Genomic DNA, 19,704 nt, shown 5'->3' with positions numbered 1-19,704 from the left:
CTGTGGTGTCAATTTTAGCCTTTTGATTGAATGAAGACCCTTATTGTACAGTTTTGCCCAACCGTGCTGAGTACATGTCACAACAAGTCAAAAAGTATCACAAATCTTGTCTAATTCAGAGGTTCGGCTTCTTCTCGCTTCTTGGTAATGTAGGACTGTATGGGTTTAGCTATGGTTGGTTTGTCAAAACGCATGAGGAATATAAACTTGTCAGTGCTACTCATGTGTCTAAAATGAGGGCATCTACTTTCTATGTAATTACCTCCATGAAATGTCATGGAGGTTATATTTTCAGTAGCGTTTGTCTATTTGTCTGTGTGTGTGTTTGTGTGTAAACAAGATAACTCAAGAACGGCTGGGTGGATTGGTCTCATACTTAGTGTGTTGGTGGGGTGTGATGAAGGCTGGAAATGATTAGATTTTGGGTCCCCTAGCGGCTTCCCTTGGTACTGCAGCGCAAATTTTGGTTTTGCTATCTCGTGTTCTGAACACGCTATGGTCACGATTTTTTAGTATTAGAGAGCTCTTGTGCTAAGAAATAACTGACATAAGTTTGGGCCACCTAGCGGCTAGTTTTGGGATAGCAGGGGCATTTTTGTCAGAAACTAATCTGAAGACGATAACTCAAGACGGGAACAACGGATTTTCATGATTTTTGGTATTTAGGTACCTTAGACAATGTTGTACAAGATAAGATACAAATTATTTAAAATAGGAGTACATTTGCATAACTAGTGATAATATTCTATCATAGCAGTTTTTTCAATGTATCGCTTGTCCCAGACATGATATGGTCTTGAAATTTGGGTGGTAGATAGCTATCAGTGTCATGACAAAGTGGAGCAAGTTTCAGCCCCCTAACATTTAATGTTAGAACTGCAGGGGCGTTTTTGTCAACACATTCCAAAGAGGATAACTGCAGAAAGGGTCGACGAATTAACATAATGCTTATAATGATATACATGTTATGCAAAGTAGGACTTAATTTGCATAAAAAATGAGGACATTATATAATTCCGTTGTTTTCATTAACTGGACTTCAATAAATGTAATAAATGTAAATTATGATAGGTGGAAAATCAGAAGATATCAAATATGCAAATGAGAATACCATTTGCATAATTGATGCAAAAATGCAAAACCGCTTACTGATTAATGATGGAAATTTTATACTTGTGACATGTGTACTGTACGTTAGTCAATGATGAACAACACTATGCATAAATCATGTTAATGTGTAAGTCATTTGCATTAAATCAATAAAAGCTGTAAATATTTTATGGAGGTATGAGGTCGCCGAACTCTAGTTCTTAAAGAAACCATACTTTTTTTCTTCTTTTTTTTTGGAACAAGCGAAAATGAATGCTCGCGTGGAAATCATCCATGAAATTAAGTCATGTGACCTTAGTAGTGCAAGTACAAGTGCTTCTTTCTTCTTATTCTGAGGCAACCAACTTCAACTTGCATTTTTCACTTGAGTGAAGTGAGGAAAGTCGTGTTAAGTGCCTTTCCCAAGGGCACAATATCGGTGACAGGGCGCCACGCAAGTGCTCAATTCTATCGAGAACGTGTGAAATGTGATACGCTTCAAAACTGCCACCTAGCGATTTTTCCTGAGAAAACGCAATCATAATGTTTCGGAGAGAGCTGGGTACCAAAAACGAACGGTCCCGACTGTTTCACCTTTGCCCCGCCTTGACCCTACACAGCTTACCACACACACTTACCGCCGACGGCAACATCACACGTTCGCCGGACCTGTCGCAGCAATCTTCTGCTATTCTACATTCTCCAAGCAACCTCCTTGCTCCAAGCATCCCAAAATCCTTCGTACGGGTGGAAAATGGCGACAGGGGGAACAAAAACGCAGGTTCTGATCGTCGGAGCAGGTTTGAGCGGTAAGAAAATATTCTTCTTCGAGGAAATTGCATGGTTTATGGAAGTAGGTCAGTGTTTTGGTTTCTTGTTGCAGCAATACGAGGGGGTGGGGTTGCTGGCATGAGGAAAGTGGAAAGCCCAGCATTTTGTAAGCGTTCCTAAATGTCAAGAACCAAAAATATCAGTAACGTTATGATTTTGCTGTTCATTCATGAATGTCAAGAAATTGTTGACGTAAATGTAGGTTACGTAATCGCAAATGAAAGCTCTTTCTTTTTTCAGGTTTGAATTTTCCAAATTTTTTTCTTCTGAAAACCAATTTTTCGATACCCTACCGTGCTTGTTGTTTGCATAGATTGAACACTATAACATTACTTGTAAGACATGGGGTAATAAAATCTTCCATTGAAAATGTATTCATTTTCTTTTTCAAAGCTTCTCCTCCCTATAGCATTATCATAGTTTGTAACGTTATAGTGCTAGACTGACCGACAATAGTAAAAATAGTACATTAGCGTTTGCTTCTATGCCAAAAGTCACTCTGTTTAAACTTCAGCTCACATAGTAGTCATATGAATACTTTTGTTGTGTCTGAGTCACAGTAATTTGGGAGCAAAGGTTTGTTTATCCAGCTGACCTGGCTGGTGTGTTACTGTAAATGCATTTACGTTTGCGGGGATTTAATTAGCGTTAGCGGGAAAAACGACTTTTCGCGCTGGTTTTAAATTCGCTGTAGCACCATGCACTTTGGTCTCTTACAGCTGCCATGGAAAAATATTCGCGGTGGTTTTAAGTTTGCGGTGAGACAGCCACTGCGAAAACCACGAACATTAAACCAACGTGAAAGTTTCTGCATTTACAGAATGCCAAGGGGCCGTTAAAGTACTCAGGGCTGCTATCAAGATGTAGAATACAGACATGGCCTTGGTAGCCTCCCCCTATAGTTCTAGCCATTCTGTCATTAATTGCTTTAGAAAATTCTTTTACAGTTTTCATAGTCACTTGTGCCTGACTGTATCGTAATCTCCAAGCAGATCCTATGGTAGCATAAGATAGAACCAAAAGCTGCCAGAGAAGTGAAGCCGACCCAGGCTTCACTCCTCTGGCAGGTTTTCACACTATGTTATGCTACCATAGGATCTGCTTGGAGATTAACTAAATCGCACTCCTAGCGGCGTGACAAAGTGCAGAGAGGGTCATTAACCCCAGCCAGGGAGAGATTGTGTAAACAATATCAACGCTCTGATGGTCACAGGCACCAGCAAACATTTCTATTGTGATGTTACTATTGTTTCAAAACCACCACATCTTGATTTTTATCATGCTACAAACTCAACAACTCAAATAAAGTAGCATCTGTGTGAAGCTAAGAAGCAAAGTTCTAACAAAAAGACCACATGTACATGTTAGGAATTCTAATCTTGTTTACATTCAAACTTAAACAGGTCATGTGAGATGAAACCTGGAAAAGCTTTCAGAAAGGGGACTATTCATTTTGTATGCAGGGTGATAGATGTGTATTAAAGGTTAACAGTGGGCTTTTTTAAAATTATTTACTTAGAATTCACCGCAAAACAAGGCTCATGGAGCCACTCAAGCGTTTTGGGTTATAATACTGTATTGAGAAGAAAGATGTCTGTTAACCCTTGAAAAGTTTCAGATTGTACCCCACAGGGAAGCAAGCCCGTAGAAGCTAATATTTCATAACGATGTAGTTCTAGAAAAGAAGCTCTCAGTGTGGAACTCCCTCCCAAGAGGTGGATTATGATTTATAGAGGATGCTCTGCTTCCGTGGAAGTGGCAAAACATGTTCTTGCAGAGAAAGTTTTTTACAGTCAAACCTGTATTAGGGGCCACCTCTACAGAGGGGCCACCTGTCCATAGTGGCCACTTTTATTCACTTTCATGATCTATATCACAAATATGCACACATCATTGATATTAATGATTGATGATTTAAGATAAATTGTATGTGTCATTCTTAAGGCCTCAGCGCTGCAAAAGTCTTGAACGAGCATGGTGTGGAAGCCATTGTGTTGGAAGCACGGGATCGCGTTGGCGGACGCACCCACACTATCAAGGTATGGCTACGTATTATGTACTCTCCAAGCAAAGGTTGGTGGGGAAAATTGTGACTTTTTCCTTATATGCATTCTGTCAGCCTCCCCACCAAAAGGAGTATGTATTATGGTCTTCTAGCTCTGATGTTTGTTGTTTGTATCTTTTTCTTACTCTAGAGTTGTTGTAATTCATCTTTGGAAAAAAAAGTTGCACAGTCTTTGAATTCCTTGTTGGTTGTTGAAAGAAATCTGTATTTTTCAATGCCACATTTTAAAACTTAACCCTCACCCTAATCTCCAAGCAGATCCTACAGTAGCATAAGATAGTACATATATCGAAAGCTGCCAGAGGAGTGAAGCCGGCCTAGGAGTGCATTTGGCTACTGGCGTGATGACTCACTTTTGCCAGCTGTACTCCTTGGCCAGCTCTGGAGATTACCCTGAGACACCTTGCTATATAATCCCAGTCCCCACAACAATGTTTAATGTAATCTTACCCCCTCTGTCTGCTTCCTGTTGAACTGCAGGGCCCAGGGTTTGGTTATGTTGATGTGGGCGAAGCCTACATTGGTACAAGGACGTTCTATCACTCAGAAGCCTTCTGATAGAACGTCCTTGGTAGGAGCTGGGAATACAGACTGATGTACGGAGATGTACGGTTAAGGTTAACTGTTTAATCTTACCCCCTCTGTCTGGTTCCTGTTGAACTGCAGGGCCCAGGGTTTGGGTATGTTGATGTGGGTGGAGCCTACATCGGTCCCACCCAGAACCACATGCTGAAACTAGTGAAAGACCTGGGAATACAGATGTACAAGGTCAACACAGAGGGCACCTCCGCTGTCTGGAGAAAGGTGAGATTTTCTGAGACATCAATAAGCTACGGCCGCGTGGAGCGTTGGTACTCCCGATCCCGCGATCTCAGAAGTTAAGCAACGTGGGGTCTGGACAGTTCTTGGATGGGAGTCCCCCAACCAAGGACGTTTGGATTGCTGTAGCCTCACGAAGCTTTTCACGAAATCGTTTTCCGGGAGGGACGTAAAACGGGGGTCCCGTGCTCGAGGAGGTGCCTCGACCACGTAAACAGCCTCATTACTCATAATTTGGGTACCTACTGGCTTGCAAAATACACCAGATGATTATTATCATTACCTCCAGGGTTGGACAAGGCTACTAGCCCAATATTGTCCTGGGCAAGTGAAAGTGCCGATGGAACAAGCACATGTCCTTCTCAAGAAATTAATAGTGTTGAATAAAGCAACAAATGAAAAAAAAACACTATAAATATAGGTATTACATATTGCATGTGTGCACAAAATAGCTCAACATGCAACTGAATCCAAGTTTTATTAACAATTTCAGGGTAAGAAGTTCACAGTTGACTCAGAACAGGTTGCAGTGACCAATCCCGTATGTCTACTGGACCTACAACATCTGTTCAGGACCATGGACAGGATGGGGGCTGAGGTCAGTGTCTTCTTAAGTGTACTTGTGAGTCATTGCCAGTAAAAGGGTGGGCAAGACAGTAAAGAGGGGAGTCATTTTGTAGTCTGCACAGCACTGTAAGTTAAACCAGGGGGTTAATAGCATTAATTTATTCAATCAATTACTCACTCATTTGCTCTCTTACTCACGCACTCTCACTCACGCACTCTCACTCACTCACTCACTCACTCACTCATTCACTCACTCACTTACTCACTCATTTACTCACTCTCCTACTCACTCACTCACTCACTCACTCATTTACTCACTCCCCTACTCACTCACTCACTCACTCACTCATTTACTCACTCCCGTACTCACTCACTCACTCACTCACTCACTCATTTATTCACTCACTCTCTCACTCACTCACTCATTTATTCACTCATTTATTCACTCACTCTCTCACTCACTCACTCATTTATTCACTCATTTATTCACTCACTCTCTCACTCACTCCTCAATTTATCCCTATGTCCCCAGATCCCAGTCGAGGCACCGTGGCAGGCTCTGCATGCTAAAGAATGGGACAGAATAACCATGAAAGATGTGTTTGATAAACTGGTATGGACAAGGTAAGCCAAACAAAAACATACTGAAGTAGTTATATCTTTAAGTATACAATGCATTAAATGGTGAGTAAGACTCCATACCCTCAATGTCCCACCCCAATTGTTATCTAAAACTTTGCAGTTTATTTATTTATTTCTGTTTTCTTTATACAGGGTGGACACACTCAGTACTTTGGGTACTGCTTTTCAGGTGTGCCCTGTACAAACAACATACACACAATAGCATAACAAAGAAATAAGATAAACTAAACGATAAACAAACCAAGGAAACAATATATAAATGAACATAAATGTATGTCCAGTGCATTTCTTAATAGATAGTGGTTTGTGGTTTATTCACATTAAAAAGTCTTTGCAGCACAAAATGACTGAATTGTCTTTCTTTCTTTCTGTTTACAGCTAGACATCATTAAAAGTGTTCTGGTGACAAATAGCAAAGTGATGTTTCTTAAGAAAATGAAATCTGTTTTTGATAAAAGCCGGTTTTTTGCCTGCAATTCCAGCTCTGTGCGGAGATTTGCGGACATGTTTGTGCACATCAACGTGACGTCGGAGCCCCACGAGATTTCCGCTCTCTGGTTCCTGTGGTACATCAGGCAGTGTGGAGGTGGGCTTAGCAATCTTCCAGTACAAATCTTTACCTGAAATTCCGTATCATCCTTCTACCCAGGGACCTCCAATGGCAAAACTCGATGTATTCTGCTTTCTCAACCGTCATCCTTAGTTCCTGACCGCCCTGCTTATAGATATTAATGAGCTTGCCCTTATGTATATGCGAGATCCCTTTTGAAACTGAAAGGCTATTCTCTGATAGCTGGTTTGTGGCAACGCCCACAGGAACTAAGAGTGACAGTTGGGAAAGCAGGGTACATCCAGACAGGCCGTTTTGGCATTTTATGTCCCTGTGTAGGAGATGGGCTTAGCAATCTTACAGTACAAACCGACCTTCTTCACACCATGGTCAGGAGATAGTTGTAAGCAAGGTCATGCTTGCTGTGCTTGATGAGAAAAGAAGAAAAAGTTGTCAGATACTGAATGTATTTTGTTTCAAAGTCTATACATTATGACCACATGTTACAAGGAATAAGTGAAAGTAAAAAGTGAAAAGTGAAGGTTTGTTGGTTTGTTTAATTGGTGCCCGAATTTAGCATAAAGCAAACCCAGCCTGCTCATCAGATATGTAGAGGTAACTTTTCTGAAATTAGCAAAGAGCACTGCCAGTAATGCTCGTTAACCTTTATCCGCGGGGTAACCTATATCCGTTGTTTTCAAAATGCTGTATTTTGAAAACACTGCAACTTGAAACCATTGTCCATCGACTTAATATCCATAAGCAACCTGCTTTTAAAACAACGGATATAGGTTGCTCCACGGATAAAGGTGAGCTAGCATTACACCCCCATTCAACACCGCATTTACTCGACATCTGCGCTGCCAAGGTTCTTTAACCTCCTTGTTGCTTAATTTCTGGTCCTCTAGTACTTAAGGTACATGTAAATAATCTTGGTCACTTAAAGTGAGAGACTTGTTCGGTTGTGAAAAATATTAGATGTGAAGCTCAGCTGATCCTGGGGAAAAATGGTCCATCATGATTCTATGCTTTGACAAAGTTTTATGCAAAACTAACAATTTCACTCTTTATGCTTAAGAAAGGCTATTCCATTAAAATGGGTGGAATTAAGTTGAAAATTTGAAGATCCTAGCTGTAACACAAAGGAGATTACAAAATGTAAAATTCGATGACATACCACATGTATTGAGGGTGAAATAATTGCATTGGGAGGAATATTTGGGAGGATGAATTGACTAAACAAAAATAGAAAAGAAAACTACTGCATTCGCGAGATCGGAGAAAAATGATTTTAAAAATGTCAGTGACAGGAAAAAAATGACTCTACATCCCCACTTTTTACATGGAATAGCCCTTACATGTCAATCATTTATAGCTGGTGTCACTCATTCATAGCTTGGTGTCTTTGAACTGAGTCACTTCTAACCTAACACCTTACTTTATTCTACCTTGTTCTTTAGGAGTGAAGAGAATATTTTCTGTTGATAATGGTGGCCAGGTGAGATGGGGACTACATTGCCCCCTATCTACATATTGTGGTACTGCAGTGTTAACCTCTGCTAAGGAGATCATTTCAAATAGAAAGATGATTTTAGAATTTGAAACATGTAAAGATTTTGGAATTTTGTGATAGTCATTAAGCTTGAAGCCTTTGGTAGAAAAATAGACAACAGACATTTATGTAATGTATTATGCATATACCATGATAATAATACTTCACAAAGCCCCTCCTAATTCATTGCAGGTCAGTCCCCTAGCAGACATGTAATTTATCCCAATTACAACACAATAACTAGTATTAGGAATTTGCGTTGCTATTTTTGACTCTGCCCATTTCCGGTACCATGTACTTTTTAGCAGAGTATAATCAGGCAAATAAAAAATAATCAGGCACTGTTAACGCTACTTCACCTTTATCCGCGGGGTAACCTATATTCGTTGTTTCTAAAAACACGATTTTAGGGATATCAAGTCGACGGACTGTGGCAACAAATTGCAATACACAATCTGTATTTTTGAAACATTGCAGTTTAGAACCACCGTCGTTGACTTGATATCCTTAAATACCCTGTACTTGAAAAAAACGGATATAGGTTACCAAACGGATAAAGGTAATCTAGCGTTGTAATTCAAGCCAGACCCATGCGGTGCATGCTACGTTAAACTTTTAAGTTAAAATTGGTGCCTAAATTTAGCATAAAGCAAACCCAGCCTGCTCATCAGATACATCTGAAGCAGCCTTTCTGAAATTAGCACGCAAATTAGCAAAGAGCACTGCCAGTACACCCCATTCAACTCCACATTTACTCGATGCTGCCAACTGAAGGCTCTTTAAACTCCTTGTTGCTATTATTAATTTCTGGTCCTCTAGTACTTAAGGAACTCATACCCTTTGATCACTTTAATTTTTATTTGCTGCCAGATCCATGCTTTTGTGTTGTACTATTTCTGGACTCTTTTCCAGGACTTAATAAGAAGGATCTGAACCAAAATAGCTTAAAGTAAATGTAGTAATTTTCATTAAAATCAATGATTACTGTTTTAGGAGAGGAAGTTGGTGGGCGGCACGCAGCAGGTCAGTCTGCGGCTGGCCGAGTTGCTAGGCAACAGGGTGATGCTGAACAGCTCCGTCTCCAAGTTACACAAACTGAGACAGGCGTCACCGTGGATACGCTGAGCGGAGACAGTTTTCAGGTAACGATAGTTACTGAAGACTAATCCTTGAGGTAATTTTTTTCAGGATCCAGACTGAAAGTGGATCACATTGTTCCTGGGTACCATCCTCGTTAGTTGCCTCCAAGAAAATAATCCAGAGGCCTTGTTTTTGTTTTGTCCGTGTGTTTGTTTGTCCTGATGTGTGTCCTTAGTTATGTAAATATTTTACAGTGACAAGATGTGAGGCAGAAGTTGTGTAACCAGAGACTAGGAGTATAGGAGTTTAGCTTGACCTGGAGTCAAATTCAAAGCTGGTCTGTCAGGGAAATGAACAGAACCACATGTACCCTAGCCTGGTATCCAGCCTCTACAAGTCCGTATTTGCGGAGAGGACAGAAGAGACTCTTCAGTAGGAGCTATCATTTTGGCTGGATACCCGGCTAGAACCACGCAGAAAATGCAGGAAATTCACAATAACAAACAAAGCAATAAATTCACAACAAAAAAACTGAATATTTCATAAAGTTACGAGAATGATCTTTGATTCATTGTCTATGCTTGCTTCCATGCCTTCCTGAAATCGGAATTTTTAGTGTGTTTTTTTCTAGATTTTGGTTAGTGTCTAGTAGATTGTATAAAATGCTGCACAAAATGGAGGATACATCATAAAAACATAACATCCTGTCCCAAGTGCTGAAATGCCTTCCAGTGAATTATGAGTTATTTAGTAACAGCTGCTCTCTATTTGATAAATCTTTGTAACAGAATTTACAGTGTTTTGTGATTTATTTCCCAGGCAGAGTACTCCATTGTGGCCATCCCCCCACCCCTGCAGCTGAGGCTGTCCTTCAGCCCTCCCCTCTCCCCAGTCAGGAACCAGATGATCCAGCGCATGCCCATGGGTTCTGTCATCAAAACCATGATGTACTATGAGAAGGCTTACTGGACAGAGAAGGGTAGGTATTTCTGTGTAATAATATTTTATTCTCGTATTTTTTCTACTATCTTTTGTACATTGCATTTGTCCTTAGTTATGGTAATTTGGAGATTAGCTCTTAAGTAGTCAACACTCTGATTAAGCTCCAGTTAAGTTTTGATATTCTTGAAAAGATAAAGATTGCAGTTGATGTTTTTCATAGGTTTATTCAAAATATCTAGTCTTAACATTGGTCTGACTCTCATCTTTCATTCTCCTTTATTCTCTGCAAACTGTGAAGCAACTTGTCAGGCTATTGAAACACATTAGAGAGTGGACCAATTAGTTGATTGATTGATTGATTGAAAACCTTTATTGCACATTTTTGCCACACCGGGCTAAGTACAGGTCACAACAAGTCTTGCAGAAAAGATTCAGTTAACATATACAAAATTAAACTGTCATTGGATAATTGATTATGTTTTCAATGCTATCTACAGGTATGTCAGGGATGGGTGTGATTGAAGACGATGACTGTCCTGTAGAGTTTACCCTAGATGACACCAAGCCTGACGGATCCTACCCTGCCATCATTGGGTCAGTACCTGTACATGACATGTAGTTAGTGTATTATGATAAATTCAAAGGTTAACTTTAAGTTTTATACAGATCCAATTGATAGATTAAAGTTTTAGGAGAAGTTCCATATGTATATTGAAAAAGTGTGTTTAGTTGTGACGATTGTTATTTTATGTCACATTTTATCTAACATTTTACCTACTGGTATTATAAACTTTTACATTGCTTAGATGGCTATGACTGGAATTGTTCAAATTTGTGGTTGCAGGGAAAACAAAATTAACAGACATTATGTAATTGTCAGAATACAGCTGTAATTGTTAAATTTTTGTTTCTGCTTGAAACCTAGATTTGTCCCCGCCAACAAAGCCAGGAGGTACTCAAACTACAGTGAAGATGAAAGGTAAGTTCTTTCAATTTTCGTACTTGCCAACCTAACGATAGTTCACCTTTATCCGCGGGGTAACCTATATCCGTTGTTTTCAAAAACAGTGTATTTAGGTATTAGTGTAAGTAAATGGCTAGTTATTGCAAACTGTAAACTGCGTTTTTTTTTAAATATTGCCATTTGAACTTGACACCGAGCATCCACCGAGAACAAACAAATTAAATTGGTGTGGTGCCCAATAGGAAGAAGGGAGAGGGGGAAGCCATGACTTGGAAAAGAACAATTGAATTTCAATTTTTAACAGTTGAATTTCAATTCTGATGCATTCCAAATTAGCAACAAGGCTATATTCTAACTGGCTTGGTCTGTCTGTAAATACAAGGAATAAGCACAGAAACTCAACATTGTACATCGTAATTTTAGGCATTTGAAAAAAGTCACCTGGCAAGATTGTATAACCTTCTTGGTGATTATCTGGATCTTTATGAACTTTATTGCCAATCTATTTGCAGGAGGAACCTGATATGTAAAGGATATGCCAAAACATTTGGCCTGAAGGAACTTCTACATGTAAGTATTACATCTCAGTTCCGTTGTGCTGGTGGTTTTTGATAATAAGCTAGTTCACAGTTTGAAGTGAGCATGTGCAGTGTGTTGTGTTATACATAACATATGTCAAAGTGGAAGTTCCCAGCCTCGCTCAGAAGTAAGGTACACAACTCTAATGTTGGGACATATTATATACAAAGTACTGTAAATGCAGAAATGTTCGCGGTGGATTAATGTTCGCGGTATTCGCGGTGACCACGGTGACCGCGAAATTGAAACCACCGTGAACATTTTTCTATAATGGTATTAGATTGCAGTCTATGGTGTTACCGCGAACTTAAATCCACCGCGAAAAGTCCCTTTTCCTGCTACCGCGAAATTAAATCCCCGCAAACTTAAATGCATTTACAGTATATATTATGATGATTCAGAAGTCTTTTATCCACCAAATTTCAGATCATTATTAACTTTCCTGGCAAAACCTCGAACTGATTTATCAACATTGTTTGTTTTCTTATGTGTATCTTGCTGTAGAATTTGAGCAAGGCAGGCTTTTATTTAAGGGGGTGGTTCATGATTTTCAACGTTGGCTAGGTTCTCTTTTGCCGGGAAAGGGAGTTTGCAGAGGAAGGGAGTTTTCCCCGCCTCAAAAGGCTTCGAGACGGGGCAAATTCCATTCAACAGCAAAGTCCCTTTCCCGCCAAAAGAGACCGTTGAAAATCGCAAACCAGCACCCCCCCCCCCTTAAAATGACAGTTAGCCCCACTGGAAGTATGGATAAGAGGGTAGGTGTATCTAAGGTTTGTTTTTATTGACTGTCACTTCCAGCCCACCTGTTATGTGGAGAAGAACTGGCTGGAGGAGCCGTACTCGGGAGGATGTTACACCACAGCGCTGCCCCCTGGTGTGCTCACACAGTTTGGCAGGTCATTGTGTTTATATTATGATACATGTGTAGTGTCATCTAGTAAAGTCATTTCAGTCACTGACACCCATTAAATTACAAATACAAATTTAAAAAAATGTTTGCACTAAAACAATTCTTGATTTGGATGATAAGATTGATCTAGATTTTTGTATATCATAACCTTTCAATGTGAATTGTTGGAATTGTGCGAGAGCCTTTTGGCAGGTTGTTCTTTGCGCATAGTCAAGTGGTTAATGGCCCTGCCTCTGGAACTAGAAGCCATGAGTTCGATTCTGACTGTGTTGCTCACCAGACATGCACGCAACCGGAAAGGGTTGCAGTCCTTAGGACAGGACATTTTGCTTGTTGAAAAGTGCTAAGGGGTTTCTCCTAGTACAATGAACCTGTGCATAGCGTCTGTCCTCTCTGTCACGACCAGTGGAAGTCTTCAGTGAGTCAAAACTGAATCATGATCACTTTCCTTTCCTTGTTATTGTATACAGGATAGTGAGAGAGCCATTCGGCAGAGTGTTCTTTGCTGGAACAGAGACGGCCACCCATTGGTCAGGCTACATGGAGGGGGCGGTCCAGGCCGGGGAGAGGGCAGCGAGGGAGGTGAGGGGGAAATACAAAATTTGTTATAAAAGTCAAAGTCCTTCCCGCACCTTATGCTGCATAGTGTGGTTGACACAATATAAATAAGATATAACAAGTTGTAGTTCGTATTGTGGTTATATGGCTGAGGGCAAGGCTCTTTCTAGGAGATGTACAATTAAACAGCTTAAACAGTCTTAAACAGCTTGGTGTTTATGTACAAGAATGATATAATCTGTCTTTTTCAGATCCTTCATGCCATGGGAAAAATCAAGGAAGGCGAAGTTTGGCAAGATGCTCCTCAGTCTGAGGTACAGTACATCATGATTTGGGGCAGGGTTGGACAAGTTTTCTAAAATTCACTTGTCCTGCCTGGCATGTACATAAAAATTTACTAGCCCAGACCATCTTTTGCCCAAATTTAAACGAAATTTTTTCTAAGTACGTATGTCACTTCCAGCAATGGAATTCTTTTATTACTAGCTCTATTTTTCTGTGTAGCCAATGACTGATGCCATGACTGAAAAGTATCGTCAGTCTATCAAAATATCACTCATTAACAACTGTTACTTGCTACATGCACTTGTCCAATCTGCACTTTTACTTGCCCTTGACAATCGGGCTAGTGGACTTGTCCAACCCTGTGAGGTATCAATGATATTCAATAGATACCTGGTCCAATCAATAGGTAGGGGGGCCTCAAATGTCCCTGTGGCTAGGCTAGTGACACAAGATTGAGAGGTCACTGGTTCAATCCCTAGATGCTAGGTGTAAAAATGGGTACCTGACTTTGGTTAGGGAGTAAACTTAGCATTGGATGGAGAGGGCAGGCTTTACCTTCCAATACGATCTGGACTTGTAGAATGAATGAAAGAATGTATTAATCAACCATTTTTTCCCCTTCCTTTAGGATGTACCAGCACTTCCGTTCGTCGACTCGTTTGCTGAGACCTATTCTCCATCCATTTCCGGGTTACTGAGCACCATTGGACTGACTGCCATTGTGGGGTTGGCCGTTGGGGCTAGCTGGGTCCTGTACAACAAATAAGCACTGCTTTTGCATTTTGATTCATAGTTAGGATAAACCTGTTCTTCAACTAGATCTCTTTTACATATCAGTGCACAGTTAGGGTATATAAACCCTCTCCAACAAGATCTCTTCAGTGTCACTGACGAAAACTACTGAATAGTAGTTGAAATGTCTGACCGTTTCCAAAACCATATGCAGTATCTAATTAAGGTTTAAGCTTTGGTATGAATGTTACTGATCAGTGCTAATAAATGTTTTGTATGAGGTTTTTAATGATTAACATCGTTAATCAGGTAGTAACTTAATGATCTCTGTCTACATGTGTTATTATGTGAAAGTTAGACAAGATACAAATACATATAGTATTAGATAATATCTGACAATAGTGTATGATACATGTAGTCAGGTACCTACATGTATCTGTAGGAAATGGACAACAGGATAATGAAAAATTTATTGGAACATGATTGTGATATTGTACAGAATGTCTGTCAGTCTTCCAAGTAGCCACAACTTGATACATGTGTCAATGGTACTCTAAATGTTGCTTAAATTACATTCTGTTTGTTGTTTAAGTTGTGCTCTATGTGTTAAATTGGTTGATTTTAAGAGAATGTGTGTATTGGTTAATTTTAAGAGAAAAAATTGATTGAATTTCTTTTAACCTGGTCCATGACAAACTTTGTGCCAAAAGGCTTACATAGTCATTCCATACATGTGCCATATATTGGACAGATTCTGGCATTATAGATAAAGTAACTAAGGTAATGAATAATTTGTTGCGCTTATGGATATGAATGGCTTATGGCTGCAGAGAAAAGATGCACAGGGTAGATATTTTGTACTAACTTTATCTACAGCCCCTGCTATTGTTCATGATGGGATATGTTAATCATCAAACTGACATATCATGTATTCTTTGTAAACTAGGTCTTTTATTGTAGCAGGGAATTTATAAGAAAGAGTTTCAAAATAGTAAATTCTCTGAAACATGATATTGTTACGTTTCATATGATGACTAAAAGCTGATTTATATCATATTTTAAACAAAATTTAGTTAGGTTTAGGTTACAAACTTATGATTAATTTTAGATGTAAAATCATGGTCATACTACTAGTATGTGTTATTATATTATATAAGATATATTGCACATTTTAATTCAATGTTGGTTATAATATAAATGATAACTGGTAAATTAATGTACCTAAAGTTTTTCATTGACAAATGACAAATATTCCATTGAACAAATTAAATATAGTTACATGGGTAGTTGTCCTTGTTCTGCTTATTTGATGATTCTTTTCATTTTTCCATAGAGGTGATATTGATATCAAAAAGAAACATTATTTTAAACTCAATTCCCCCACTTCAGATACTTGAATAGTAAAGAGAAATCTATATTCCTTACAGCTTTCGATAAACTGATCCTAACTGATCATACAGCTGCCTACATTTATACAGTTTCCAAGAAGCGAGAGGAAGTCGATGTTTATACATGTAGGTTGACATGTACATACATACATACATACATACATACATATATATATATATCATTCGGTAGAATGTTATGTTTGATATCTCGCTCATTCATACGTTACAACTGAAATATATTGAATGTTGGTGACACAGTGGTGGCATTAGTAGTGTATTGGCTGAGGGTGTTTGGCACAAAACCCATTGGTCCTGGGTTCGAATCCTCTGACATGCTCCTTTTTTATTCATCATCCAAAGATAACGAGGTGTTGAACTAGCTAGCCGCTGGAGAACAAACGCCTTGCACCAACAGCCGTATGTATAGGGGGTTCACATGTCCGTATAAATTCAAGTCCGTATGAGGTATGTATGGAAGTCTAAGCCTCTACCAGGCTCCACAGGTCGTTGGGAAAATAGTAGAACTAGGACAAATATAAACAAATAACATGCCAGACGAGTTAGCTGGGTCGCAAACTATACTCCTTGGCCAGCTAACTCCTCCGGCATATTATGCATCTATATTTGTCCAATTTCAATTTCTTTCTAGCGAACTGTGCAGCCTGGTAGAAGCGACGACTGCCATACGGAACTCATACGGACTTGAATATATACGCTCGAGTTAACCAAGGAGTGAACCCACCTTCACAGCCGTATGCTGTGTACGCAAAAAAAAGTCCAATGAAGCAGTTGTCACATCGTACCTCCACAGTAAGACATAGTTCAAACCTTTGAGAAGTGGAGCGTACCACTTGGCTGAGGCTATTGGTATCATAAATCAGTACCGGCGGCCAATTTGTCTGAGAAGTCTTGCGTAACTCCTCTCAATTTACCCGGGAGGGGGAGTGTTGACTAGCCATTAGGCTCGCTTCCAGATTACTGTAAATGCAGAAACTTTCGCGGTGGTTTTATGTTCGCGGTTTTCACGGTTCCCGCTTCACCGCGAAATCAAAACCACCGCGAACATTTCTCCTATGTCTTCTGTTCCTTCTCGCTACTTGTATGTAGTATTGATCATCACAGTATTATAATGAAATGTTTGGGGTACTTGCCAACGTTGAAGACACACGAATACTTACAAGACAAATGTTTTGAGTCGATTCGCGTTTTTTAACCGGGAACCGACGAAATTTCGTCTAGCCCGTACAAGCTTTCCGGTGTATATTCCTTTCCCGGCATAATATTCCCGGTTAAAAATCGCGAATCGACCTACCGCCTTTGTGTTTTTTGCCGTTTTCTTCGTCGACTCCGGCCAAAGATGAAGAAAACGGTGCAAAATAGAAAATCCGATAAAAACGACTAAAAGTTTATATAAAAAAAAAACACAGCCGAAGCCGAACCTCTGCTTGGAGAGTACCAGAAGACCTGTTTGGAGAATAAATGTAGCCTCTACCAGGCAAACCGTAGGTCGCAAACCGTGAGTACTCCTCAGCCATCTAACTCCTCTGGTATTTTTTCTGCCATATTTGGCCAACTTCTACTATTTTTCCAGCGACCTGTGGAACCTGGTAGAGGCTAGAATAAATGCACCACTACTAGAGAGAAACATCATGCTCTGTTATTGAGGAAGGCTGTTTTAGCAATTTTTTACCTCTAATTCTTAATCTAGGATGACCCGGAATAACAGGATATAGGAAATGTGTGGGTTAGCAGTCACATGTACATCTATCCCATCCAAATCCTCACACGGACCCATTCACCGTGGAGAAAACTGAGGATGACGACACAAAAGACGTTGTTCCAATTACCCACCACCCACCTACGTGGCGTTAATATTCTTAGAATCACCTCCGACGGCTAGACCTTTGGTACGGAAAACCCGTTTGCGTCACAAGTGCGTCATGATTGCGTCACAAAGACGTGATGTGGGTAGAAAAAAGGGACATTTTTCGCTTTGATACAACAGCCACGTTACCTTCTATGGAGAAAATGTTTAGAATGTAACTGGGTGACAAAAGAATTTAATTAGGTTGATCGAAGTGTACCGGAAAGAATAACAACAAACACTGTAGCTGTAATTGCGCTCTCTTATAACGTCAAATGTTTTCCTTCCTCCTCTAGTTACGCTAGTTAACCTTTATCTGCGGGGTGACCTATATCCACTGTTTCCGGCATTTAGGGATATCAAGTCAACGGATTTTGCATATACATGGTTTAAAACTTCAATATTGTTGAAAATATTGTAGTTTGAAACCACCATCCGTTGACTTGATATCCCTGAAGACCCTGTTTTTGAAACTAACAGATACAACGTTAGGTTACCCCACGGATAATTGTGAACTATCATCACCATCCCTTTCGGTGTTTACATACACCTGTTGATGCGTTACTTACGTTTGTTGAATTGGTTCGTTATGAAGTTAGAGCTTTCATGTATATATATATATATATATATATATATATATATATGGCCTCCTTCGGTCAATATTGACCATGGTAAAATCCTAATTGATATCAGCCCTACAGCGTCGACTGTGGCTAAACAGTCCTATACGAGAATGACAGTCTCTGCCATCTGTAAGCTGACTCAAGTCTGTTGCAGAGCTCTTTCCGCAGGATCCGCCTTTCTTCTGCCATGTGCATCAGTCTGGTTTCTCCTGATTTTAGCAGCCTGGACAGTGTGCATCTCCAGCCGAATCTGTCATTTGCAAGGTCGAAAATTCGGAAAAGTCTAGTTTTTTTTCAGGTTTGTGCCAGCGGTTGCTACTACAGAAATCCATGTTCGAAATGTCTATCACTATCAACACAGATGAAGTTTCAAGCTGATATATAGTTGAATCTACATAGTTAGGTGTGGATATCAGCTGAAACGTTAATGACAAACTGGGACGGAACATGTCAGCCAGTGGCCTTGGTGAAACTAAGATGGAGAAAAAAATTTAAGCACACCCAAGATATGTTTTTCGGAAGTCCTGCCACCCTACTAAGGCTAACGCCACATGTCCTAACCGGGGCCCGGTCTGGCTGTTTAAGCAAACGTAAAATAGAAATGTAAGGTTATACGTAAGAATAGACAAAAATAATTCCCGCGACTATTCTCTTTACGTCGTCTTTTATAGCAAACCTTTCGTTCCCGAAAGCTGCCCGACCCGGTCCCGGTTTGGCAATGTGACGTAGACCTAAGGGCAACTCCTAACGGTCCTACTGTGCACTGCAGCTAAGTGTCGCTGCATAGATGGGCGTGCCGTCCCAAGCGTAAGCATCACTAGTGTAGATTTTCTAATCCAGACTGTGTCCTTCATCCAACACCAGTTGCGTTTGTTGGCCCTTCTGTCTATCTATGGCATTGCCGGTCCTCTGACAAAGCTACTGATCTTGTACTCATGGGAAAGGCACTTGACACGACTTTTCTCCTTCCGCCCGGGTTGAAAATGGGTACCTGACTTCGGTTGGGGAGGTAAAAAGCGGTGAAAGGAAACGATTGGGCTCTGCCTTCCTGTACCGTCCTTAGACACAGAGGAAACCTACACCCCGCAGTGCCCGCTATGGCCCAAATATGGGACTACCTGTACCTTTTTACCCCCAGCCCATCTCAATAACTGTTAAGCGTTGGCCACATAGATTAACATGAGCTTTATTGCTCGACATTTGTACATGGCACAAAGTATGGCAGCGACTGTTACACAAAGTACAAAATAGGTGTATAGAATAAGACATAACAAGAAGGGCTAACACAAGTCTTTGATACAGATTTCACATCACAGTACGACACAAGTTGAAAACGAACAAGATGTAGAAAGGCGCCTCATGATCATGATACTTCGACTACAAATCATTCTTCCCTTCTTTCCTTCTTTTTTTCGCATTGGACTTGACTTGGTCCTTATCAATCTAGTTGACTGAAACTGTGGACCGTTCCGTAGGCCGATGAAAATCTGTAATCGTGGTAAGAGATGATAATCAATACATTGTAAATGGAAGGATCATTTCGTTTCTAGATGGTCAGAATCTCACCGTGGGTAATTTCGTGTTACATTTTATAAACCTACTCACCATGGAGAAATCGTTGCTCGTTTTAAAGCAGCTTTTGTAATATATACAGCTGAGTAGTC

At 40.1% G+C, this 19,704-nt stretch overlaps 1 protein-coding gene across 1 annotated transcript; it reads left to right on the top strand.

The window, feature by feature from the left end:
- Positions 1 to 1,372: 1,372 nt before the first annotated feature.
- On the top strand, positions 1,373 to 15,451 carry LOC118427513 (amine oxidase [flavin-containing] A-like). The gene is given in 17 exon segments (XM_035837350.1): positions 1,373 to 1,898; positions 3,865 to 3,959; positions 4,652 to 4,789; positions 5,298 to 5,402; positions 5,904 to 5,995; positions 6,496 to 6,599; positions 8,024 to 8,061; positions 9,109 to 9,202; positions 9,205 to 9,257; positions 10,015 to 10,174; positions 10,635 to 10,731; positions 11,063 to 11,116; positions 11,614 to 11,671; positions 12,479 to 12,576; positions 13,061 to 13,172; positions 13,400 to 13,462; positions 14,062 to 15,451. Coding segments are annotated over 17 exon segments (1,554 nt in total). The 5' UTR covers positions 1,373 to 1,843; the 3' UTR covers positions 14,200 to 15,451.
- The last annotated feature ends 4,253 nt before the right edge of the window (positions 15,452 to 19,704 follow it).

Source organism: Branchiostoma floridae, chromosome 12 (genome assembly GCF_000003815.2).
Source record: "Branchiostoma floridae strain S238N-H82 chromosome 12, Bfl_VNyyK, whole genome shotgun sequence".
NCBI lineage: Eukaryota > Metazoa > Chordata > Leptocardii > Amphioxiformes > Branchiostomatidae > Branchiostoma > Branchiostoma floridae.
Note: the sequence above shows the minus strand (reverse complement) of the source record. Positions and strands in the feature narration are given on the sequence as shown.